At 42.2% G+C, this 25,000-nt stretch overlaps 1 protein-coding gene and 1 non-coding gene across 2 annotated transcripts in view; one reads left to right on the top strand and one right to left on the bottom strand.

Annotated features, from left to right (window-relative positions):
- Positions 1-25,000, top strand: part of Bub1b (BUB1 mitotic checkpoint serine/threonine kinase B) — a 54,760-nt gene that overhangs the window by 18,145 nt on the left and 11,615 nt on the right. The window contains exons 7-18 of the mRNA XM_038330824.1: positions 3,259-3,473; positions 3,787-3,878; positions 6,101-6,330; positions 10,683-10,795; positions 11,284-11,399; positions 12,118-12,167; positions 15,237-15,294; positions 16,060-16,168; positions 20,027-20,301; positions 21,051-21,184; positions 22,036-22,176; positions 22,695-22,795. Coding sequence (XP_038186752.1) covers positions 3,259-3,473; positions 3,787-3,878; positions 6,101-6,330; positions 10,683-10,795; positions 11,284-11,399; positions 12,118-12,167; positions 15,237-15,294; positions 16,060-16,168; positions 20,027-20,301; positions 21,051-21,184; positions 22,036-22,176; positions 22,695-22,795 — 1,634 coding nt within the window. The remainder of the gene's footprint in view (positions 1-3,258; positions 3,474-3,786; positions 3,879-6,100; positions 6,331-10,682; positions 10,796-11,283; positions 11,400-12,117; positions 12,168-15,236; positions 15,295-16,059; positions 16,169-20,026; positions 20,302-21,050; positions 21,185-22,035; positions 22,177-22,694; positions 22,796-25,000) is intronic.
- On the bottom strand, positions 247-353 carry LOC119816004. The gene has a single exon (XR_005285663.1). It is a non-coding gene; the product is annotated as a U6 spliceosomal RNA (small nuclear RNA).

The raw sequence follows: 25,000 nt of genomic DNA, 5'->3' as shown, positions 1-25,000 counted from the left end.
TGAGCTTGCTCAGTGTTGTTTTGGAGCCCGTAGTCTCTTGCGGTGGGCAGATTATGTAAGAAGGCAACACATAAATATACATGTGGACACTGCCCTAGTTTTCTGAATACTAGGTAGCAAGAAGAAAAGCCAAAAGAAAGCTAATATCATAGGGTGCAGGAAAGCCAAAGGTGGCGGTTTTGTCTGGTGGCTGTGAGTAAACCTGATATTTGAGATGTGTCATTTTCTTTTCTTTTCTTTTTTTTTTTAAATATGGAACGCTTCATGGATTTACCTGTCATCCTTGTGCAGGCGCCATGCTAATCTTCTCTGTATCGTTCCAATTTTAGTGTATGTGCTGCTGAAGCGAGCACAGAGATGTCATTTTCTGAGCGTTGCGGTTGGAAGAAGATGAGTGGTAGTATAGTAGGTGTTATTGAAATCGTGCTTAAATGCATTGACGCCTTAGACAATACTCTCAGTTAAGAATATCATTCTTTGCTGGGTGGTGATGGGGTACACCTTCAATCCTAGCACTTGGGAGGCAGAAGCAGGTGGATCTCTGAGTTCAAGGCCAGTCTGGTCTACAGATGGGGTTTCAGAATAGCCAGTTACACAGAAAAGCCCTATATAAATAAAATAAAAACTAACCAACTAAACAAATATTAGGCAATGTTACAATGCTGACTGAAAGAATAACAGACTGTATGTGGGGTCGTGTGCAGTGGTGGGCTCCTTTAGCACGGGGCTAGGAGCAGAGGCAAGCAGATCTGAGTTGGAGACCAGCTTAGTCTACATAGTGAGTTCCAAGCGAGCCAGAGCTATGTAGTAAGACCCTGTCTTGAAAATAAAGACAAAAACCCTGAAGAGGGGATGGGAGAAAAGGCTCAGGGGTTAAATATACTTGCTGTTCTTCCAGAGGACCTGAGTTCTGATCCCAGCGCTCACACCAGGCAGCTCACAGCCGTGCGTAAGTCTAGCTGCAGGCAACCCAGTACTTCTGGCCTCTGTAAGCAGCTGCACATGCACGTGTGTACCGCATGCAGACCCACACTCTACACATGATTAAAAATAATAGTAAAGATAAATCTTAAAGAAAACTGGAAGTGTTAGGACAAGGGGGAAAGGAAAGAAAATAAGATAAAATGTATAAAAATGTTAGTAGTTGGATCATTGAGAATTTATTACTATCTTTTATTAAGATTTATTTATTTATTTATTTTTTACTGAGAAAGATCAAAACTTTACTAATGCATATTCCCTATCGAACACATTTATCAGAGTTACACAGATAGGCCACGTTTTCTCTTTTACTATTTACACAAGCTGCTTGAAATGCTTGACTCAGAAACATTTCCATTGCTTCCTTTCTGGTTTTCAACCCAACAGTGAACCAGATCTTAAATTTAATGACTAGACCCCTCTCTGGATCTGAATTTCTTTTTTTTTTTAAATTTATTTATTAAAAATTTCCACCTCCTCCCATTTCTTCCCCCTCCCCCTCACTCTCCAGTCCAAAGAGCAGTCAGGGTGTCCTGCCCTGTGGGAAGTCCAAGGCCCTCCCTCCTCCATCCAGGTCTAGGATGGTGTGCATCCAAACAGACTAGGCTCCCACAAAGCCAGTACATGCAGTAGAATCAAAACCCAGTGCCATTATCATTGGCTTCTCAGTCAGCCCTCATTGTCAGCCACATTCAGAGAGTCCGGTATGATCACATGCTCGTTCAGTCCCAGTCCAGCTGGCCTTGGTGAGCTCGCATTAGATCAGTCTCACTGTCTCAATGGGTGGATACACCCCTCAAGCAAATGGCCAAAAGACACTTACGGTCATGTTCAACCTCCTTAGTGATCAGGGAAATGCAAATCAAAACAACTTTGAGATACCATCTTACACCTGTCAGAATGGCTAAAATCAAAAACCACCAATGATAGCCTATGCTGGAGAGGATGTGGAGTAAGGGGAACACTCATCCATTGTTGGGAATGCAAACTTGTGCAACCACTTTGGAAATCAGTGTGGCGGTTTCTCAGGAAACTGGGAGTCAACCTACCTTAGGATCCAGCAATTCCTCTCATGGGAATATACCCAAGAGATGCTCAATCATAATACAAAAGCATTTGTTCAACTATGTTCATAACAGCACTATTTGTAATAGCCAGAACCTGGAAACAACCTAGGTGCCCCTCAATAGAAGAATGGATAAAAAAGGTGTGGCACATATACACATTAGAATTCTATTCAGTGGTAAAAAACAATGACATCTTGAATTTTGCATGCAAATGGATGGAAATAGAAAACACTTTACTGAGTAAGATAACCCAGACCCAAAAAGATGAATATGGTATGTACTCACTCATAAGTGGATTCTAGCCGTAAACAAAGGACACTGAGCCTATAATTCGGGATCCTAGAGAAGCTAAATAAGAAGGTGAACCCAAAGAAAACTTATATATTTATTCTCCTGGATATTGGAAGTAGACAAGATCGCCGGACAAAAGTGGGGAGCGTGGGAGTGGGTTGGGGGGAAGGAGAGAGGGGGAGAGAGAAGGGAGAAGGGGAAGATTGGGGAGAGCTTGGGAGAATGGGATGGTTGAGATGGAGATAGACTGGATATGGGAGCAGGGAAGAAGATATCTTAACTAAGGGAGCCATTTTAGGGTTGACAAGAGACTTGGCTCTAAGAGGTTCCCAGGTGTCCAAGAATTATGTCCCCAGCTAGGGCCTTGGGAAGCAGAGGAGAGGGAGCCTGAATTGGCCTTATCCCATAGCCACACTGATGAATATCTTGCATATCACCATAGAACCTTCATCCGGAGATGGATAGAGATAGAGACAGAGAACCACATTGGAGCACTGGACTGAGCTCCCAAGGTCCAGATGAAGAGCAGAAGGAGGGAGGACATGAGAAAGGAAATTAAGATTTATTTTTAAGTATTAGTATGTTTGTGGATCTGTATTTAGATTACGTGCATGTTGAGTGCAGGTACCCATGGAGGCCGGAGGAGGGTTCCTAGAATTACAGTGATTATGAGCCACCCCATGTGGGCGCTAGGAACTCAGCTCAGGTCTCTCTGCAAGAGCAGTATGTCCTCTTAACTGCCGAGCCATCTCCTCACCCCAATTTAAGGTTTTTCAAGAAAAAAAAATAAACTTTTCAATCTCATTTTGACTCTGTGGTAGAAGCATCCCCCTTAATTGGAGCAGACTGTGTATATCTTATATCCATCTAAGTTGATAATCAAAGCTCTTACATGATGTGTTCCTAATGTTTCTCCCAGCTCCAGGTCAGAGCAGAGGGTTCCAGACTGCAGTTCCTCAGCAGCTGCACAGTAACTGCAGGATCACTGTTTTTGATGAAAATGCTGACAGCACTTCTAGGGCAGAGTTACCTAAACCTGTAGTCGAGCCGTGGAAGGCACCCCCCGTCCCAAGGGACAAAGAGAATGAGCTACAGCCAGGCCCGTGGAACACAGACCGACCCTTGGAATACAGGGTAAGGACTCAGACTATTTGTCAGTCTAGTGAAGATGTCAGATTCATCTGTCTTGGTTTGTTGTTGTTTGCTTTGTTTGTTTATTTGTTTGAGTTGGCCTTTATTTAGCTTAGCCTAACCTTGAACTTCTGTAGCCCAGACTGGCCTTCAGCTTTCCGCGCTCCTGCCTCAGCTTTCTATGCCTTAGCATATAGTCATACACCATCCTCCCTGACTATTTTAATATCACTTAACTTCTTTACTATTTAGAGATTATCTGCATAAATTGTGATAGTATATAGAATAATCATTTTAATTCTTTCTTCATTTTTAGCCTCATGGCAATTCAGCCTCTGCAGCAGCCGTGTTCCCTTCGCTTCCCAGCTTTACTCCCTATGTGGAAGAGAGCGCTCAACAGACGGTCATGTGAGTGCCTTCAGATCGTTTGCCATGGGAATTACTAAGGCTGGCAGAGGTGTTGTGTGATATTTTTGCTCTTTTTTCTCTTTGTGGGAGGTCCACCACCCAGCTCCCAAATAAATCACGCACAGAGGCTTATTCTTAGTTAGGAGTGCCCAGCCTTAGTTTGGCTTGTTTCTTGCCAACCTTTATCTTAAATTATTCCAACTACCTGTTGCCTCCAGGCTTTTTCCTTATCTTACTTTTCTTCTTCTCTGTGGCTGGCTGGGTGACTGGCCCCCAGTGCCCTTCTTTTCCTCCTTTCTCTTTCTGTTTATCCTTTCTGCTGCCAGCCATGCCTATCCTTGCTCCTGCCTCGCTATTGGCCATTCAGCTCTTTATTAGATCATCAAGTGTTTTAGACAGGTGCAGAATCACAGCTTCACAGAGAAACAAATGCCGCATAAACGAAAGTCACACACCTTAAAATAATAGGTGCCTCTTAGATGGTTCCAATGGCATCTGTGGTGTCCTCTGTGTTCACTGTGTGTGCACGCTAGAGCTGAACAACGGCCATGAACTTAATTAGGTTTATGGTTATTGCTGTGACAGACACAGCCCCTGCGGTTAAGTGAAGCATGCTGCTTCATTGCTGACAATAATTGGAAGGGGTCTCTTTTCTCCTTCCTGATCCTTAATACTTTGAAAAATATTTTTTGTTTTTTAGATTTAATTTTTTTTTTTAGTGTGTTTGTGTGTTTTGCCTGGATGTATGTGTGTCCCACATGCATGCCCGGTGTTCATAGAGGCCAGAAGAGGGCTGGATTTGCTGGTACTGCAGCTACAGGCAGTGTGAGCTACCATGTGGGTGCTGGGATTTCAAGCCTAGGTCCTCTGCAAGAAGAAGTGCTCTTAATTGCTGAACCAACTCCAGCCCCCTAATATTTTTGTTATAAGAAAAATCAGGGCAAATGACAGATAATCAGCTCAAGCTTTCGTCTGATCTTTAGGTTGTGAGTTCTAGTACTAGGTTCAAGTCTGTTTCAGTGTAAGAGTTTCCTCGCAGCTCAGATGTGAGACGGTCTCTGTGTAGACCATGCTAACCGTGAATTCATGGAGATCCACCTGTTTACCTTCTGAGTGCTGAGATTAAAGACCCGCAATACCACGCCAGACTCTGCTGGCTAATTTATCCCTCACACTGTGTGATAGGTACCATAGAATTACAAAGCCAATGTAGTTCTGAGCAAAAATTCTCCCTGAACCAAACATAAAACAAAGGAAGCCATTGGAACCTTTATAGAATTGATATTTAGCTTTATGCCATTCTATTTTTTAAATTTGATTTTTTTTTTTTTTTTTAAAAGACAGGTCTTACTATGTACCATGGGTGTCCTGAAACTTACTATGTAGGCCAGGCTGGCCTTGAACTCACAGAGATCTTGCGGTTGCCTCCCTGATGCTAGAATGCTAGGCATGTGGCTTCTGGGGTGGGGGGGAGCATGCTGTTGCACACATGTGAAGGTCAGAGGACAGCTCAAATGCTAGGATTATACTCAAGCACCCTCATGCCCAGTCAAGTGGTTTTTCTTTATGATTTGTGGTTGTTCTTCATAAGTTAAGAAATTTCTCAAACCTACCTGTGTTAACTTTCTGTCCTTGTCAAAAACACCTGAGCCAACTAGCTTATAAAACAAAAGGCTTTTTTTTTTTTTTTTTTTTTTTTTGGTGTGTGTGTGTTTTTTTGTTTAAAAAGTTTCGGTGTATGGTCTTTTGAACTTGATGGCCCTAAGTCACTACTAATTTTCTTAAAGGCATAGGTGGTCCTCAGGACTCATACCTCTCCACCCTAGTGTTGGGGCCAGACTCTGTCTTGATCAGTGTAAGCACATGCTCTGCCACTGAGCTCTAGAACGTAATTACTGGCGATTTTTGTGGGTTATTTTTAGTCCCGTTTTAAAATCTTACTTCCTTTGTTTTTGTTTCAGAAAAGAATCACATATAGTCTCAAGGCTGTCATTGTCCATCTGTTTGGGCAAAATACATAAGACATAACTCATTTGAGCCGGGCGGTGGTGGCGCACGCCTTTAATCCCTGCACTGGGGAGGAAGAGGCAGGTGGATCTCTGTGAGTTCGAGGCCAGCCTGGTTTATAAGAGGTAGTTCCAGAACAGGCTCCAAAGCTACAGAAAAAAAAAAAAAAAACTCATTTGACTTTGGGGTGAATGATAATTGTTTCGCTTCCTTAGGACACCGTGTAAAATTGAACCTAGTATCAACCATGTCCTCAGCACCAGAAAGCCCAGGAAGGAGGACGGAGACCCCCTGCAGAGGGTTCAGAGTCACCATCAAGGGCCTGAGGAGAGGAAGGAGAAGGTGATGTACTGTAAGGAAAAGGTTTATGCTGGAGTCGGCGAGTTCTCCTTCGAGGAGATCCGAGCTGAAGTGTTCCGGAAGAAACTGAAAGAGCAAAGGGAAGGTGTGTGTGTTGTTCAAGTCTAAGAGAGATGGCCTCCATTACTTGTACCTTTGTGTGATGTATACTGTACACATGCTGAGCTCCCATTGCTGCCTCCGAGAAAACAGAGTCTGTGCCCAAGAGTAGAAGAAGAAAAGGTGGTCAGACTGCAGGGGCACCCCATTTCACCACAGAAGCAGGCAGCCATGACCCGGTGTGCATGTAGGTGCACTCCTCCTTAAGTACCTAACCTTAGTGTTGTCTGAAATGCTCAGCCTCAATTTCTCTGGCAGTTTATTTATATTAACATATTCAGGCATCGCTCAGTCACTTTTTTTTTTTTTTTTTTTTTTTTTGGTTTTTCGAGACAGGGATTCTCTGTAGTTTCTAGAGCCTGTCCTGGAACTAGCTCTTGTAGACCAGGCTGGCCTCAAACTCAGAGATCCGCCTGCCTCTGCCTCCCGAGTGCTAGGATTAAAGGCGTGCGCCACCACCGCCCGGCTCTCAGTCACTTATTGACTTATATTATTTCTTCAAATAATCTCATTCTGAAATTAATGGAAGATTTGGAAATTGAGGGGAACAGAAAACAGTTCCTGCTCTGGAGCTATCTCTTCAGTGTAGGTGGGGCTTTCCTGTCCAGCAGCCACTCTGAAACTCTTAGAGGCTTAATATTAATTACAAATGTTTGGCCAATGCTCAGGCTTGTTGCTAACTCTTACATTTAAATTAACCCATATTTCTTATCCATGTTTTACCATGTAGCTCATGCCTTGTTACCTCATTTTCTTTTTCTTTTTTTCTTTTTTAAAATTTATTTATTTATTATGTATATAATGTTCTGTCTGTGTGTAAACCTGCGAGCCAGAAGAGGACACCAGACTTTATTACAGATGGTTGTGAGCCCACCATGTGGTTGCTGGGAATTGAACTGAAGACCTTTGGAAGAACAGGCAATGCTCTTAACTGCTGAGCCATCTCTCCAGCTTTGTTACCTCATTTTCTATACGTTCTGCCTCCTCAGAGGTTTGCTGGCGACTTCTCACACTCCACCCTTCCTCATCCCGTCACTCTCAGTTTGGCTTTCCCACCTAATTTCATCCTGCTCAGCTATTGGCCAGTCAGCTTGTTTATTAAAGCAATCATAGAGGTATATATCTACACAGTATACATAAGGGTTGGTAATTCCACAATAGTTCAGGTGTTAGGAGGGACAGAATTAACTGACGAATAGGAAAGTGGATATTGAAGACCTTAGGGCACTAGCACAAGAGGATAAAATAAATCTCAAATGATATATTGAAGAGTGGGCCCTATGTGCCAATGTGGGAAGGAGACATGGTTGCAAAGCAAGGGGCCAGCTGCGTGAGGCCTTTTTGTTTTTGTGGCAAGGTCTCATCTCACTGTGTAGACCAGGCTGGCCTCAGCCTCTCGGGTGCTGAGATTAAAAGTGTGTCGTACTACACTAGACTGAGTGTCGCCTTTTTAAAATCAGTAACTGAAGGCCTGGAGAAATGGTTCAGAAGTCCAGGGCATTAGCTGCTCTTAAGCAGACCCGGGCTCTCTACCTAGCACACACATCAGAACACAGTTACCTTAACTCTGGTGCCTGGGGATCTGACACCCTCTCTGGCCTCTGGCACCAGGTACACAAGTAGTACACAGGTATATGCAGGGAAAACATCCTTACACATAAGTGTTAAAGAGATAAAATAAAAACAGGAACTGGGGCTTTGTACGATGGTTACTGAGTAAAGGAACTTGCACAAGCCTGGTGACCTGAGTTTGACCCCAGGACCTCATAAAGGTGGAAAGAGGGAACCGACGCCATAGAGTCGTCTCCTGTGCAGGCACATCACACACACAATAATAATACAAAGTTTTTAAAATAGGCTCTGAGCTGGAAGGCGAAGCTTGGTACTAAGGTGCTTGTCTGGCATGTGTCAAGACCTGGGGTCAGTCAGTCTGTGGCACAGAAAACACTGCCAAAACCCCTAAAGAGCCTGTCAACAAGGACTAAATAAGGAGGAGGTACCTAGATAAAATTGTTTTTCTAAGGAAAACTTCTAGTTCATACCTCTATATCAATATGTGATGGGATGCATTTTATTCTCAGCTGAATAAACCCCCAAGCTGAGCGTTAGTGCGGAGTGTGGATAAATTTAGTCTGCTCTCACATTGTCAAGTCTTACATCTGCAGCTCTGATTTTCTCCCTTAGTTCATTGAAAGAACTGAAGCATCTCTCTGTCAGGTCTGCTGTCTTACTTGCCATCTCTGTCCATTCACCGTCCCTGGCATTCTTTCTGGAAATACTATGTGCATTTCTCAAGTGTTTGCCTGGACAGGTTTTCTTCCCTCCAGCATTTTTCTGTTTCTCCTGTTATCATTAGGCACATGGATTCCCATGGTTTTTTTAAGTTCTTTTTTCCCCATGTTCTTTTTATTCCCATGGTTTTTTAAGCTCCTTTTTATCCCCATGAGCCATTAGCTCATCTTCCTACTTCACCAAAGAGCAAACTTATTTTTCTTAAAAAAAAAAAAAAACAAAAACAACAAAAACAAAAACTTACTCATTGTTCAGGGGAGGGGAGCACATACAAGCACTCGGGATACAGAGGATGACGACATTTAATTGTTTCTCTACCTTTAGGTGGGCTCTGGAGAGTGAACTCAGGTTGTCAGAATTATTATCTTGGGGTGGCAAAGACTTAGCCACTGAGTCATCTTCCAGCCCTCTTTAATTTTTCTCCTGTGTGCGTGTGTGTGGGGAGAGTACGGGTTTGCATTCTGACTTAGTCACTGTTCTGTTGCTGTGAAGAGACACCATGACCAAGGCAGCTCTAAAAAAGAAAACATTAATTTGTGCTGGTTTACGGTTTCAGAGGGTTAGTCCATGACCATTGTGGCGGAAGCATGCAGGCAGACGTGGTGCTGGAGCAGGAGCTGAGAGTTGTACATCCTGACTCTCAGGCAGCAGGACATGACACAATGGGCCTGGCTTAGGCTTTTGAAATGCCACAGCCTACCCCATTGACACACTTCCTCCAGCAAGGCCACATTTCCTAATCCTTCTTAATTAGTGCCACTGCCAGCACACATGAATACTTGTGTATGTCTCACATGTTTGCGCTGTTGTGTGGGAGACCTGAGGTTGACATGGTTGGCACTGGGTGTTTCCACCATCACTTTCTGCCTCTTCATTGAGGTAGTGTGTTGATAAGCCAGAGCTCACGTAGACACTGCTCTGGCCAGCCAGTTCGCTCTGGGGACACTCCTCTCCCCACCTTCCAAGCACTGGGGTTACAAGTGGGCCAGCATTTACTTGGGTGTTAGGAATCTAAACTCCAGTCCTTGTGCTTGCATGGCACGCTCTCTACCACTGATCCGTCCTCCCATCCCTAGACTGCCTTGAAAGGAGAGCCAGTCTTTGTTGCCCAGTGTTCTCTGAGACATTCCTGGTTTTCTTGTCGAACAACTCTGGTCCTGGTCTTCAGAAGCCCGTGTGCCAAACCCAGTGCCATTTGTTCTCCAGCCCCACCTTTTACTGCCTTCCCTCTTCCTGTGCTCCAAGCAAGCTGGCTGTCCTCTGAGTCTTCCTGTGTGGACAAGCTTTGCCCAGGTCTTGTGTGACTGATCTTCCATCATTCAGGTTTTAGCTTTATCATGGCACTTTATCAAAATGATTCCTGGTCACTGGTCTTTAATAGCCATGACCTTCATACCTTCATCCACTGTAAACAGTTTTACACCACCCCATGTTTGGTGCTGTACTGAGTACTGAGCCTCAGTCCTGTGTGTTGCCCCCTTGCACCATCCCCCCACTTTATTTTGGTGGTTTCTTGTTTTTGCTTGCTAATTTGAGAAATAGTCTCGTGTAACTTTGACTGGCCTTGAGCTTACTGTGTATTTGATGATTTTTGATTTTGGAGCATTCTGCCTCTACCTCCTAAGTACTGCCGTTCCAGGGTTGTGATATGCAAGCACTCTGTCCATTAAGCTATATTCCCTGCCCTCTTTTACGTATAAATACCTTTAGTGCTTTTGAGAAACTTTAGCTTTGTAGTCCAAGCTAGCTTAGAATGCTAAATGACTTTCTTATTTCTTTGTGTGTTTCTGCCATATCTGGGTGTTAGCATCATATGGCCAAGGACTTGGTATCATTGGAACCTATTTTTCGTTGTACTTGTGCATGATAGGTGTTGCTTTTTATCCTGATTACATATATCAAAGAATGGATACCCCACCTCAAATTGAGGACTCGCTTCCCCTTTTCCATTTTCATCAGTGTTAATGAGGCTGTGAGCTGGAGGCAGTCTTTCTAGGAGGGATTGTTGTGAGGGGGGAATGTCTGAGCTAACTTCACTGTTTGCAGCCGAACTGCTGACCAGTGCAAAGAAGAGGGAAGAAATGCAGAAACAGATTGAGGAGATGGAGAGAAAGCTAAAGGAAATCCAGACTATTCAGCAGGGAAGAGCTGGGGACCAGGTAAAAAATTTTGCTATTTTTTTTAATACAGAAAACTCAGGCATACCTGGCCAGAATTCTGTCTTTGATCTACATGCCCAACCTAAAAAATACTTTCTTTTTTGTTAGTTTTCTAGTTACTACTAGCCGGAAAGTAGTTTAACAAGTGGTTTCAAATGGGATTTATGACATGTAAAATAAGTGATGTAATTCACTGACTTCTTGATTATATTCTTATTAATTCTGATATTAACTTTATATTTTAGTCATGGTCTGTTAAAATGGGGTTAGTTTTTAAAATTCAATATATACTTGCCACTGCCCAGTTGAATATAAAGTACCAGTTTGACCAGGACCCTAGATTATTGGAGTGCTTTTGTGGTACTGGCATCTGATGTGGCTGGCAGATGTCTAGAAGAAGGTGATAAAGCAAATGTTAGCACTGGAGTGTAGAAATAGCATTTTCTGTATGAGAGGGACATTGGCTTTATTTATGTTAATGTAAGCAGCAAGAAGAGAAGGTGCCTACAGAGGAGGCAGCCAGACTGCAGATTGCTTCACAGCCTCAGGAAATGCTGGGAGTGTCTCTGTCCCGCTCTGTCTGCCCACCAAGCTCTCAATCCAGGTAAGACCACTCTCGTGGAAGGCATGGTGCTCACAAACCGTAGGATACACTGTGGGCTCTGGTGACTTGAAGGCTCCTTCATTTCTTGACAGTACTGAGACATGAGTTTTACAAATTTTAACATAAGGTTTTGTGCTAATGAAAGGATATATGGTACTGTCTGTTCCTTGGTGAAAATAAAAACCAGTGTTTCTAGAGCCTGTACATGCACAGTGGTACATCCTGTAACCCTACGTAGATGAAGGCAATGGGTCAGGAATTCAAGGCTAGTAGCCTTTGAGATTGGCCTGGGATACATAAGGCCCTGTCCCCCCACAAAGAATAAAAATGCAAGCGGCTAAGGCAGAGTGACTCGATCGTCAAAGCCAGTCTAGCCTACATAGTAAGACCTTATCTCAGGAAAACAAAGGTGGAGTGGAGAACTATACTTTACATACTTAAAGTACATTACATACGTGTGTGAAATGTCCGTATGAACCCGGTGCTATGTACATTGAATTTATACAGTCAAATCAACACTCAAAAACTTGACACACACGATAACTGCTGTTCACACTCGTGTGTCTTCTTTGTGTCACGACCATCCATCCCCACTGTAGTTAGTTAAGGCTGCCTTGGACAGGGTGGGATCTGTCTCTAAACAGAAGGCTCTTCCTGTGGGTAGTAAGCACATTTCTTTATTTAAAAAAAAAAAAAAAAAAAAAAAATTTCTTCACAGGGAAACCTCACCAGCTAAAAGCATTTTGCAAGAACAGCCTGACTCTAAAGGTAAGCTGTATTTGACACATTGCGAGGGACACTGGCAATAAATGTACTATGTAACAGTAAATGCTTTTCTTTTTTGTTTTTTGTTTTTTTGTTTTTATTTTTTCGGGACAGAGTTTCTCTGTAGCTTTGGAGCCTGTGCTGGAACTAGCTCTTATAGACCAGGCTGGCCTCGGACTCACGAAAATCTGCCTGCCTCTGCCTCCCAAGTACTGGGATTAAAGGTGTGCGCTACCACCTTAATTATAGTAAAAGAGGGCAGAGTGTGCATAGAGTCTTGTTTGGTCTTTAAATAATGGAACTCATTATAAGCACATATAATTCATTATATATGATTTGAGAGAATATTTTCATAAGATTTCTCACTACTTTGAGCTGCCCAGCAACCTGTTTGTTTCCCAGAACCCACTGACCCTCATGTAGCAGGTCTTTTAGTGTCGCTCCCGAGTAATGACAGACTTCTTATCAATTTTGAAAGCTTGGTCCTAACTTAGGCTTTTCCCCAACTAGCTCTTAAAACTTAAATATCCTGTTTATATTAATCTGTGTTCTTGCACGTGGCTCGTTACTTCTGATACCATATGTCTGACTTCATCTTGCATCTGAATGGCAAACTTCCTGCCTCAGATTCTTTTCCAGAGTTCTGTCTCTTGTCTGGAAGTCCTGCCTAGCTATCGACTGTTAAACTCTATTAAACCAATCAGAAGGTGCCTTAGGCAGGTGAGGTGAAACACATGTCTTCACAGTGTAGAAGGTTATCCCAACCCCTTCACACGGTCATGAAGACACACACGTGACTACGCAGAGATTGATGCACATGCAAAATAATTATTTTTCAAATCTCCACTTTTATACTATGCACTTAGGCAAATGTTAGCAGGACCAGCAACCAGCCCTGTGGGGGAAGGAGCTCCTGAAGAGGGCTAGGTCCTGAACATTCAGATTGGCTCTTTGACTGACTGACTTTCTTTCTTTCTTTCTTTCTTTCTTTCTTTCTTTCTTTCTTTCTTTCTTTCTTTCTTTCTTTCTTTCCTTCTTTCCTTCTTTCCTTCCTTCTTTCTTTCTTTCTTTCTTTCTTTCTTTCTTTCTTTCTTTCTTTCTTTCTTTCTTTCTTTCTTTCTTTCTTTCTTTATTGTGGATGCTGTGTTCTGCTTGCATGTATGACTGTGGGCCAGAAGATGGTACCAGATATCATTATAGATGCTTGTAAGCCACCATGTGGTTGCCGGGAATTGAGCTCAGGACCTTTGGAAGGTCAAGTAGTGCTCTTAACCTCTGAGCCATCTCTCCAGCCCCAGACTGGTGGTTTGTTTGTTTTTTGTTGTTGTTGTTGTTTTTCTTTTTTTTGATACAGGGCTTCTCTGTAGAATTTGCCCTGTAGATCATGCTAGTCTCAAACTCACAGAGATCCACCTGCCACTGCCTCCAGGTGCTGAGATTAAGGGTGTGTGCCACCACCAACTAGCTCTTGTTTTTTAAAATTCACTTTATTAATTTTTTAAAATGTGCATTCGTTATTTTGCATGCATGTATGAGAATGTCTGAACTGGAGTTACAGAGAGTTGTGAGTTACCATGTGGGTGCTAGGAATTGAATCTGGCTCAACTGGGCTCCTTTGGAAGAACAGCCAGTGCTCTTAACCACTGAGCCTTCTCTCCAGCTACAGATTGGTTTCTTTTCTCCTTAAAATATGTTAAAAATATTAGGCTTCCCATCTGTTAAGCTGCGTCAAAAAAGATTATACATTTTCCCTCTCAGTTTCTTTTCACATGATTGTTATATAAAAGCTATCCAAAAAAAATGTAATCTATAAAAAATATAAGTAACAAATGACGTCAGAACCAGTAAAGGCCCTTGCCACCGAGTACAGTGACTTGAGACCACGTGGTAGAAGGAGAGAACCGACGTCCACGAGTTTTTCTCTGACCACCACATGCTTGCTCACACATATGTAAATATTAAACACAAGACTTCAGAACATACTAAAATGTTTTAAGTAGTAAAAACGTGAATATCGCCAGGCGGTGGTGGGCACGCCTTTAATCCCAGCACTAGGGAGGCAGAGGCAGGCGGATCTCTGTGAGTTTGAGGCCAGCCTGGTCTACAAGAGCTAGCTCCAGGACAGGCACCAAAAACTACAGAGAAACCCTTGTCTCAAAATCAAAAAAGAAAGAAAGAAAGAAAGAAAGAAAGAAAGAAAGAAAGAAAGAAGGAAGGAAGGAAGTGAATAAATAAGATTTAAGGTGTTTTTTTCCCCATATTTATCTATTTGTATATGTGTGTGCATGCATGTCCTTGCACATATGCAGAGGTCAGGACAGCTTTCAGGAGTCGATTCCTCTGTCAGGTCAGTTCCAGGGATCGAACTCCGGTTGTCAGCTGTGCTGGCAAGATCCTCTCATCTGAGCATATCACCAGGTCCAGAGGGAAAGCTTTAGAGACTTTGGATTATTGACAACATACAGATCTCATTATGTATTTCCAATTCAAACACATTTAAAAAACATTGTAAACAATTACTAAAATATAGAACTGACTGTTCAGAAATTATTAGTTATGTAGATATTATTTCTTAGTTAATAAAAAGAACCTTTTAAAAGGCTTACAAAGACATTGAAATATTACAGATGAAATGAAGTGTTCTGGATCTTTAGGGCCACGTTTGGGAAGTAGTAGCATTGCTGGGAACATAGATGAAGTACAGTCATGCATGTCTAGGTGATTATTATGAAATGGTATCTATTTTTATATGTCTTAACTTTTTCATTATAAAAACAAACCAGAGGCTAGGAAGATGCCTTAGTGGTTAGGAGTGCGTGCTGCTTGCAGAGGACCCAGGTTGGGTTCCAGCACAGGCTATGCAGCTCCAGGCTGGAATGTTCCTTTCTGTCCTCTTCATACGTGTGTACTCACTGATGTGCGTGAACTTAACCACACACAAGACACGCGCATACATACAGAATTACTGTGTTTTTCAATAGTGCTTTTTCTTTCGAACAACACAACATTAATTTATTTCTATAGTTTTCTTGAAGAATCAAACACTCCCAAAACCCATTTCTCTTTCTATAGGTCCCAGCATGCCTTTCTCCATTTTTGATGAGTTTCTTTCAGACGGAAAGGACAAAAGGTTTGATTTTGTTGTTTATTTTGGGGGAGGGAGCTAGGAATAGATCTTCCTGTATAAGTACGTTTTTCAATTAAAATTTTAGATTTTTGAAAGTTTAAATAAAGATATTTTTATTTGGGTGTTTTGCCTGCATGTGTCTCTACACAAGCCCACGATATCCAGTAAAGGGTATCAGAACGGTACTAACAAGCGAGCCCAGGCCCTCTGCAAGAGCATCAGTTCTCTTAACCGCTGAGTCATTTCTCTGGATCTTTATCTTAAATTCTTTTTTTTTTCTTAAGACAGGGTTTCTTTGTAGAACTTCATGGAACTCATTCTGTAGACCAGGCTGGCCTCAAACTCACAGAGATCCACCTGTCTCCAAAGTACTAGGATTAAAGGCATGTGCTGCCACCACCAGATCTTATTTTAAATTCTTTGAAAAATTTTGTAATTTTTTTTTTTTATATGAAAACTTTAAATTGAGTATGTTTTTCTACCATTGGTTCTCTGGGATGGAGCTCAAGTTAGCAGGCGTGCACCACAAAAGCATGGTCACCCATTCGGCCATGTTTTCCCAGTATTTTAGTCTGGGAGTGAGAGTAGCCAGACACTGGTATACACAGGGACTGGGAAGAATGAGCTGAGATAGGCATGAATTCAAGACCAAAGTGGACTACGTTATACAACCTTATCTCAACAAATAACCAAAAAGGCTTGAATCAGGGTTGCTATTATTTTGCATACAGATACAGAGAGTGCTAACTGAAATGTATCTTCTCCCAGTCCTGCTACAGATTTTCCACAGGCTCTCAAAGCCCAGCGAAGACCCCTTGCAGTTCTCAAGACTACAGAAATCATTGCCTCAAATGAGGATGTATCTGCTGGTGTTTGTGTAAGTTCCCATCAGTGGACTTAGTGAATTATTTCACTCAGATCTCTAAGTTTAGCATTTGGCTGGTTAGATGGCTCAGCAGGTAAAGGCACTTCCTGCCGAGCCTGACAACCTGATTCTGACTCCTGGGCCTCAGGTGGTAAAAGGAGAACATTGACTTCCACAGGTTGTCCCTCTGATCCCCACTTTCCCCTACCCCTAATACAATTTAGGTATTTAAGTTTAAAAGAAAAGTTTTAGGATTAAGTGCTGAACAAGCTTTAATCTCAGTGGGCTATGGAAGTAGAGGAGAATCTAGTTCAAAGTCAACCTAGGCTATGTTGTGAGTTTGAGTCTAGCTTGAGTGCATATCTAGATGTTCAAAAAGTTTAGGGTTAAAATTAAAATCTCTTTTGAACTAAGCACATGGAAAGATTTTCAGAATGTTGTCACCAGGAAAATAGTGGAACCACAGTGAGGTACTACACTGTACCCACTGGAGTTTCTATAATCAAGGGGTTAATAATGAGTGTTGGAGGGCAAGGATGTAGAAATATTAGAACCTTCATACATTGCTGGAAGAATTGTTGGTCATTCCTTAAAATGTTAAACCTAGGGGCAGTTAAGACCACATGCTCTTGTAGAGGTCTTGGGTTTGACTCCCAGCACCCACCTGGCAGGTCACAAATGACTATAACGCCAGTGATCAACGCCCATTTGTGGCTCCCATGGGTACCACACATACACGGTGTGCTAACACACAAACAGGCAAAACACTCATGTGCATAAAATAAAAACTTTTTAAAAAGTAGTTACTAACCAGGCGGTGGTGACACATGCCAGATCTCCATGAGTTTGAGGCCAGCCTAGTCTACAAAGTGAGTTCCAGGACAGCCATGGTTACACAGAGAAACCCTTTCCTGAAAAACCAAAAATAAAAAAGTAAATAAAAAATAGATGTAAATAAAGGAACTTTCTGTTAAATATTTTCTATTTGCATGAAGTGTCCAGGATAAAGCAGAGTGGATGGGATAAATGGAGAGGGTAATGGGAAGGGGCTGCTGGTACTGCGGTTTCTTCCTGAGGGATGAAGTGTTCATAAAATAATGTGCTGGTGTGAACACAGCAGAACACTGAGACACACACAGGAGTGATGGATTAGATCCCAGAGTTCACCAGAACACTGAGATGCACACTGTGAAGTGATGGATTAGATCCCAGAGTTGTAAAAGGTCAGGTGGGTCACTAATTTGACAGCCTTCTCACACTTCCAAGTAAAATGCCTTTTGTGGCAATGGAAACATTATGTAGACCAACAATTTTTCCTTCCTGTTCCAGTTTTCTTTACATTTAGTTGTTTTGTGTTTATGTGTGAGTGCTTGCATGTGTGTGTAGAGGTCTGGTTATCTCTTTACTCCATGTAACTCCATGTAAATGTCATCAGGCCTGGCTGTAGGTGCCTTTACTCACTCTCGCACGGCCCCCTTGCTATTCTGTTACCTACTATCGCATAGTGATAACACCAGGGGTAAGAATGGACCGTATAGACGTTCAAGTCAAACTGAAACAAAAACAAGCATGGGCCTTGGCATTGACATTTTGTTGAAACTTTAGGGAAGGAAAAAAGATGCTTCTCAGCAGACTAGCACCCAGGCACTTGAGGAGGGCTGGTGTGTTTAATTTGAGGATTGTTCTGGGGACACGATGGGTGGCTTCGGTGATGGTACTTCCTCCACATCCAAGGAAATGTGCAAAGTCACATTTTTAAAATAAACTTTCCTTTTTATTTACTTTCTTGTTATATTTTATGTCTAGTAAAGTGCACAGGATTGTATGGCTAGGTAGATTTTCACATATGAATATTTTATATCCAAAATACAAAAATTTCCAATGACTCAGAAGTGCCATGGGAGACTTTGATGACTGAAGGAGGATGCTCAGGTCCCGTTCCAGTTTTATGCGATTTAAATTTCTGGAGAAGGAATCTAAGCATTATTTTTCCCTTTGTTTTAAATCATTTGGGAAAGTCCTCTGTGATTCTGATGTCGTTAGTCCCTGGCTGCTGTGAAGGCACAGTGACTGAAAACAGTAGGATCCCCTTGTTCTGAGGAGCTCCCGGGTGGGGGTTAGGCCTGTAGGTTCAGCTACTCTGATAGCTGGATATTAAAGATTCTCTCTCTCTCTCTCTCTCTTTCTCTCTTCCTTTTCCTCCTTTCTCTTTGCAGTCTCTTCCTTGGATTTTGTTAAGAAGTATCTACCTGAATTTTTCAGCTCCCCCTCCAGTCATATTTAAAATGTCTAAACTAATAGATAGATGCATAATAGTAATTTATTTTACTTTAAATTTTGTTTTGTTGTGTTTTTGTTTTTCTAGACAGGGTTTCTCCGTGTAACTCTGGCTGTCCTGGTACTTGTTCTGTAGACCAGGCTGGCTGCCCACTTTAAATGTTTTATTATAAATTTCCTTTGCTTTTTGAGGCAGGCCTGGAGCTCTCTGTGTGGACTAGGCTATTGTAAATCTCTGCACTGTCTCTCTGAGTTATATCTCTACTTCTGCTTCCTTAATTTTGAGTCAAAATGTGTCAGATATGTCAAATTGTAGGTAATCTAGAAAATTAATATCTAGTATCTATGAGGGTTGACTGAAGTGGGCATTTCCTATATTGCAGGTAAATATATAAAGTGGTTTAATCTTTCAGGGCAACTAAGCAATACATGTTAAAAAAAAATAAAAGCCTTAGTGTTTTTAGCCTTTCATCTAGCTAATTATTTTAGGAATATTTATCCTAGGAACATTTAGATGTTCATAAAAATTTGTGTATATTTTAAAATAGTTTTGAGTAATGAAAAATAGGGAGTAATCTGTAAGACCTGACTAAACTGTCTTATATTTTCCTCCTAGTCCTCAAATTTCGGGCCCCATGAATATTTTTTGACTGTCACTGAGTTATAACCCTGGCCCCTCAACTAATTTCTAATAAATAGATATTTTGGGGCCAACAAGATGGCTTGGTGACCTTTGCTGCCAATCTGAAACCTGGGTTCCATATGGTGGAAGGAAAAAATGGCTTATACAAATTATCCTCTGATCTCCACATGCATGCCATGGCTCACATGCATGTACACATGTGCAGATTAGTTAATTAAAATTGCAACCCGTATTGTGACCATCCTGGTTTTTAAAGAATTGATTTTTTTTTTTTTTTTAATTTGGTTTTTCAAAGCAGGATCTCACTATGTAGCTCTAGCCATCTGGAAGTCACTATGTAGAGTAGCCTGGCCTTGAACTCAGAGATCTGCTTGCTTCTGCCTCCTGAGTGATGAGATTAAAGGTGTGCACCACCACATCTGGCATTTAAAGAAATTTTTAAAAAGAGTATTTTTAACTGTGTATCTGTGTGTGGTTCTGTAAATGCATGCCATGTGTATGTAGTGGGCACCTGTGGAGGAGCCCTTGCAGCTCAGCTGCCCACCCAGGTGGTAGCAACTGAACCTGGATCCTCTGGAAAGACAGCAGGTATTCTCTGAGCCGTCTCGCTAAGCCCACAGAATACTTTTTTAAGTGAGAAAAAAGTGATATCAGTGCTTCAGCTTTGAGGTAGAATTGTTTGGGAGAGGACATGAAGCAATCTTTCCGTGTGTGGAGAGCCCTCACAGTATATTTTCTGATGAAGTACAAAATCACTTTCCTCAGTGTTGTACTATGCTTTTTAAATTGTCTTCAGCTAGACAACTTGCTATGTTTATTTCTAAATCTCATGTCAGTGATCTGATGTCTCTCTCTGTGTGTGTGTGTGTGTGTGTGTGTGTGTGTGCATGCCATTCACATGTTTATTGAACTAGCTCAGCTAAGCTGTGTTTGTTCCGTTTTTACTTTAGGATGAACTTACAGGAATTGAACCTCTGACTGAAGATGCCTCCATCACCAGTTTCAGGAACGTGACCATGTGTCCCATCCCCGAGGACACCTGTTACTTTGCTAGAGCGCCTCGTTTTGCGTCTACTCCTTTCCATGAGATGCCGTCCTTGAAGGGCATCCCTTCCGACCCTGAGAGACTGTCACAGGAGGAGGATCTGGATGGGAAGACCGCTGACGTCCATCACACTGCAATGGCCACTATTTATAGCCAGACCCTCAGCGTCAAGAAGCTGAGGTGACTGGAGTGTTTGCTCTCTTGGTCCGTGAGCTTATCAGTTATCATGAGCAGGCGTCAGGCTCTTACTGTCTGCCAGATGCTGAAAAAGACAGTCTGTCTCTCTCTGTAATGTCAGTGTAATGACATTGGATTTGAGGATTAGAAGAAGTACATTTTGACGGTAATGAGACTCAGAGATACAGAAGGAGAGTTGGTTCTTGTAGTGGACCCGGGTTTGATTCCCAACACACACGTGGTAACTCACAACTGTCATAACTCCAGTTCTGCGGTATTCATTGTCTTCTTACCTCTACAGGTACCAGGCATACACATTATGTACAAACTGTGAGGGGAACACTCATGTACATAGAGTAAATAAATAAAATTTTTTTCATCCATTTCTGATTTGGGAAAATGATGTGCTTTAAAAGTGAGACTAATAAAAATTATAGCAACTATAAATTATTTTAAAATAAATTTTATTACAAAATGAATTCAATGTAAAATTTATAAATTAAAGATATATAAAGCTGTTCTTGCAGAGGTCCCAGGTTCAGTTCCCAGCACTCAGAGCTCACAACCCTCTCTAACTCCAATCCTAGGGGATCTGACATCCTCTCCTGCAGGCTCGGCTCTCACACTGGCGCACTGCAGACATGCAGGCAAAACACTCAGAAAAGTAAATGAATATTAAGAAAAGTTAGAAAGTTCTAACATAAGTTGGTGTATACTATGCCTGAGGACAGCTCCACTTTTGTTTCTTGCAGCCCAATTATTGAAGACAGCGGTGAAGCCACACACTCATCTGCCTTCTCTGGATCCTCTGCTTCCGTGTCGAGTACCTCCTCCATCAAAGGCCTTCAGCTCCCCGAGAAGCTGGAGCTAACTACTGACGCTGCAGGTAGATCCGTCCAGCCTGTGGGCAGGCTCCTTACGCTGCCTGGGGAATGTTCAGATAAACTAGCAGTAACTCAGCGTAATTCATAAGTACGTAAGGCAAATGAGTGTTGGCAGATTGGCAGTGCTGATTTTGCAATCTTGTTGGAGTCTTTTCCCTCTAGTCTCTTGTTTGTTTTTCTGAGACATGGGTTTTCTGTGTAGCCCTGGAACTCACTCTGAAGACCAATCTGGCCTCAAACTCAGAGACCCACCGGCCTCTGCCATTTGAATGCTGGGATTAAAGGCCTGCTCCACCACTGCCTAGGTGGGCATTGAGACAGGGTTTCTCTGTGTAGCCTTGGGTGTCCTGGAATGCCCTCTGTAGACAAAGTTGGCCTCAAATTCATAGAGATCTGTCTACTTCTGCCTCTGAGTGCTGGAATTAAAGGCATGTGCCACCACTACCCAGGTTTGGGTTTTCTTTTGTCTGTTTGTTTGGGGGGTGGGAGTTGGAGCAGGGTTTCTCTGTGTGACCCTGGCTGTGCTGGAATTTGCTCTATGTTCCCATGGCTCTTAACATTCCTAATGCTTTAGGAAGACCCTTTAATACAGTTCCTCATGTTGTAGTGACCCCCCCCAACCCATAAATTTATTATTTACTTTGTAACTACAATTTTGCTACTATTATGAATCATAATGTACATATCTGATGTGAGTCCCCTGCAGGTTGAGAACTGCTGTAGACCAGGCTGGCCTTGAACTCACAGAGATCCACCTGCCTACTGCTCCCAAGTGCTGGGATTAAAGGCGTGTGCCACCACCCATCCGGCCCTAAACATTAGTTTATATATATGATGCTTATTTTCTCTACAGAAAATGCTGTTCAGTCACCCTGGTGTTCACAATACCGACTCCAACTACTAAAATCCCTACCAGAGTCAAGTGCTTTTGCAGAGTTTTCTGTGGAAGACAGACCAATGCCTACCCTGGAAGTAGGGAAGGAAATTGAGTTAGGTAAGTACTGTTGAATACCTGTCCTTTTGCTTATGACAGCATACAAATAAGTGATTTGAACACTCTGAGCTCATGAACACTGTGAACGTGTCTAGACTGTAAAAAATCACATTATAGAGGTTAACACATTGGTAATTTCATGCCATAGCAACAATGGCACTTTTATTTGCCTCCTTTTATTTAATACTTTTTGAGATTTGTTTATTGATTTTATGAGTGTTTTGCCTGCATGTTTGTGATGCCTGTCGGATCCCCTAGAACTGGGGTTCTCCATATGATTGTGAGCTGCCGTGTGGGTGCTGGGCATCAAACCCAGGTCCTCTGTAGGAACTAGTGCTCTTAGCTGAGCCACCCATCTGTCCAGCCCTCCTTTTGATTTTAAACAAATAATTTTGAAAAGTATTCCAGAAGCTACTTCCTGGCAAAGACACTAGTACCTCTCCCGCTTCGCTGGGAGATAGTGTTAGGACCTTCATATGCTCACGGTGATGTCACATGGAATCAAACCCTCTCCACAGGCAGTGAAGACTACTGCATTATACAGGAGCACCTGATATGTGACGACTACAAGTTACTCTGGGTGGCACCAAGAGACTCGGCCGAGTTAACCATGATAAAGGTGAGACTGACTCTAATTGTATTACCTGGTAAGTACAAAAGAAGACAATTGTGTCCCCATGGTACTGTCACACCTGTCTACGCTTTCTTTACTGGGATATCGGTGAGCCATCAAAAAAATCAGTCACCATTCTATGTCATGATCAGAGATGAGAAATGAGGGACTATTGTGTAAAGATTGTCCTGTACCCAAGCCTTCTGAGTATTCTGTCCACTTTGTCTTTCTGGAGAGATATCAGACACCCAGATACCTATTTCTCTCCATTTCTTTTTTCCTTTGGTTTTTTTTTTGTTTGTTTGTTTTGTTTTTTTGTTTGTTTTGGCTTTTTGTTTTTGTTTTTCGAGACAGGGTTTCTCTTTAGCTTTGGAGTCTGTCCTGGAACTAGCTCTGTAGACCAGGCTGGCTTCGAACTCACAGAGATCTGCCTGCCTCTGCCTCCCGAGTACTGGGATTAAAGATGTGCGCCTCCAACCACCCGGCTTCTCCCATTTCTTTTTTAGCTTAATTCCTCTCATTTTGGATGAGTACTTAGTAGCTTTCTGAGGAAAAGGAGGCAATATAAAGTTTTTTAAATCCTCTGGGTCAGAAAATTCCTTATTCTGCATCTTTTCTTGATTGGTAGTTTGACTGGATATAGAACTCTTTGTTAAATTTTTTCCCTTAGAATTTTAAAACCTTCTTCTCTAAACGTACTTGGTTTTGTTTGTTTTCTGCTGTTGTTTGATTGATTTTTGTTTTTGTTTTTTTTCTGCAGTTTTAGAAACTGAATATAGGCATTATAGAAGCAAACACCACACCACTGGGCCACATCCTTGGGCCTTACTTTTGGAGTCTTTTGCCATTCTAATCTTTTTCATTTTTTTAAAGCTTAGGAAAGTAATTGTATTTGCATAAAGGGTGTGCTAGAACCCAAACCAAGCACACCTGGGCATGGGCATTCACTTGATTTTATTCTAACGCATGTGGTAACATTGTGTTTTCGCTATTGGCTGGGGTCCAACCTCACAGTCTTTAGCTTTTGGCTGGTTTTAAAAGAATCAGCACAAAGGGAAAAGGCAGGGGTCGCCTCTCCAGCCTTCAAGGTCCAGAAGTGCAGTGGAGCTTTTGTATGAAGTGGGGTTGTCTTGGGGTTTGAGATAGGGTCTTGCTATGTAGCCCTCAAACTAACAATCCTCCTGTCTCTGCTGCCTCCTGGATGCTTTGATTGCAGGGATGCTCCGCCATGCCCAGTTGAGCTGTCTTTTTTTTTTCTTCTTGTTTTAAAACTTTTTATTGATTCTTTGGATTTCACATCATGCATCCCGATCACTTCATCCCCACATCCCTTCATAGCCACCCTTTGCTCTTGCAACTTCCCCTCCCCAAAATAAAATAAAATTTAAAAGAAAAACAAAAGCAAACGAAGCCTTGGCATTGAAGCTGTAGTGTGACACAGTGAGTCAGTGTTCTCTTTAGTCTATACATCTTCATGTGTAAATGTTCATTGCAATGAGTCATTGGTCTGGTCCAAGGCTGCTGGCTTCTGCTACACTCCTGATACTGGGCCCTCTATGGGACTTCTTGGCTATACTTTTGTTGCCTTGTGTTATGGAGATCTTGTAGCTTTGGATCTGCAGGTCTGACCAGCTGTCTTATTAATTCCAGTAACTTTGTGTGAAATCTCCCATCTCTAGATCCTGTAGTCTTATTTGTTGCCAACACATAATGGTTACACACTTACTGCCTGTGTGCTGGGCAGATAGAAAATGTCAGTGGACATTTATTCTTTCAGTCTTGACACTTTCTTTGAAAAAAATATTTCAATTTTCTGCTTTCTCAATTTGTGATTTCTCATATTAGGTTGTAGGTTTTTCCTGGACAATCATTTATTTGTTTAGCATTTATTTGTGTGTGTGTGTGTGTGTAGGTGTGTGTAGGTGTGTAGGTATAGATGTGTAGGTGTAGATCCAAGGACAAGTTTTAGGCCTGTGTTCTCTCCTATCATATTGTTCTGGACTTGATGAAAAGAAAAAAACCAAAACACCTTTACTCACTGAGCCATGTCACCAACCCTTATTTCTTCTCTGTTCTTTCTCCCCCCCCCCCTCCTCCATTTATGGGACTGGAGAGATGGTTCAGAGCACTTACTGCTGTTAGAGAGGACCCGAGTTTGATTCCCAGCACCCACACTGGACAGCTCACAACCACCTGGGACTCCAGCTCTTC

Source organism: Arvicola amphibius, chromosome 5 (genome assembly GCF_903992535.2).
Source record: "Arvicola amphibius chromosome 5, mArvAmp1.2, whole genome shotgun sequence".
In the NCBI taxonomy this organism is placed as follows: domain Eukaryota; kingdom Metazoa; phylum Chordata; class Mammalia; order Rodentia; family Cricetidae; genus Arvicola; species Arvicola amphibius.
The sequence above is the reverse complement of the archived record's forward strand: the minus strand, read 5'-3'. Positions and strand labels throughout refer to the sequence as shown.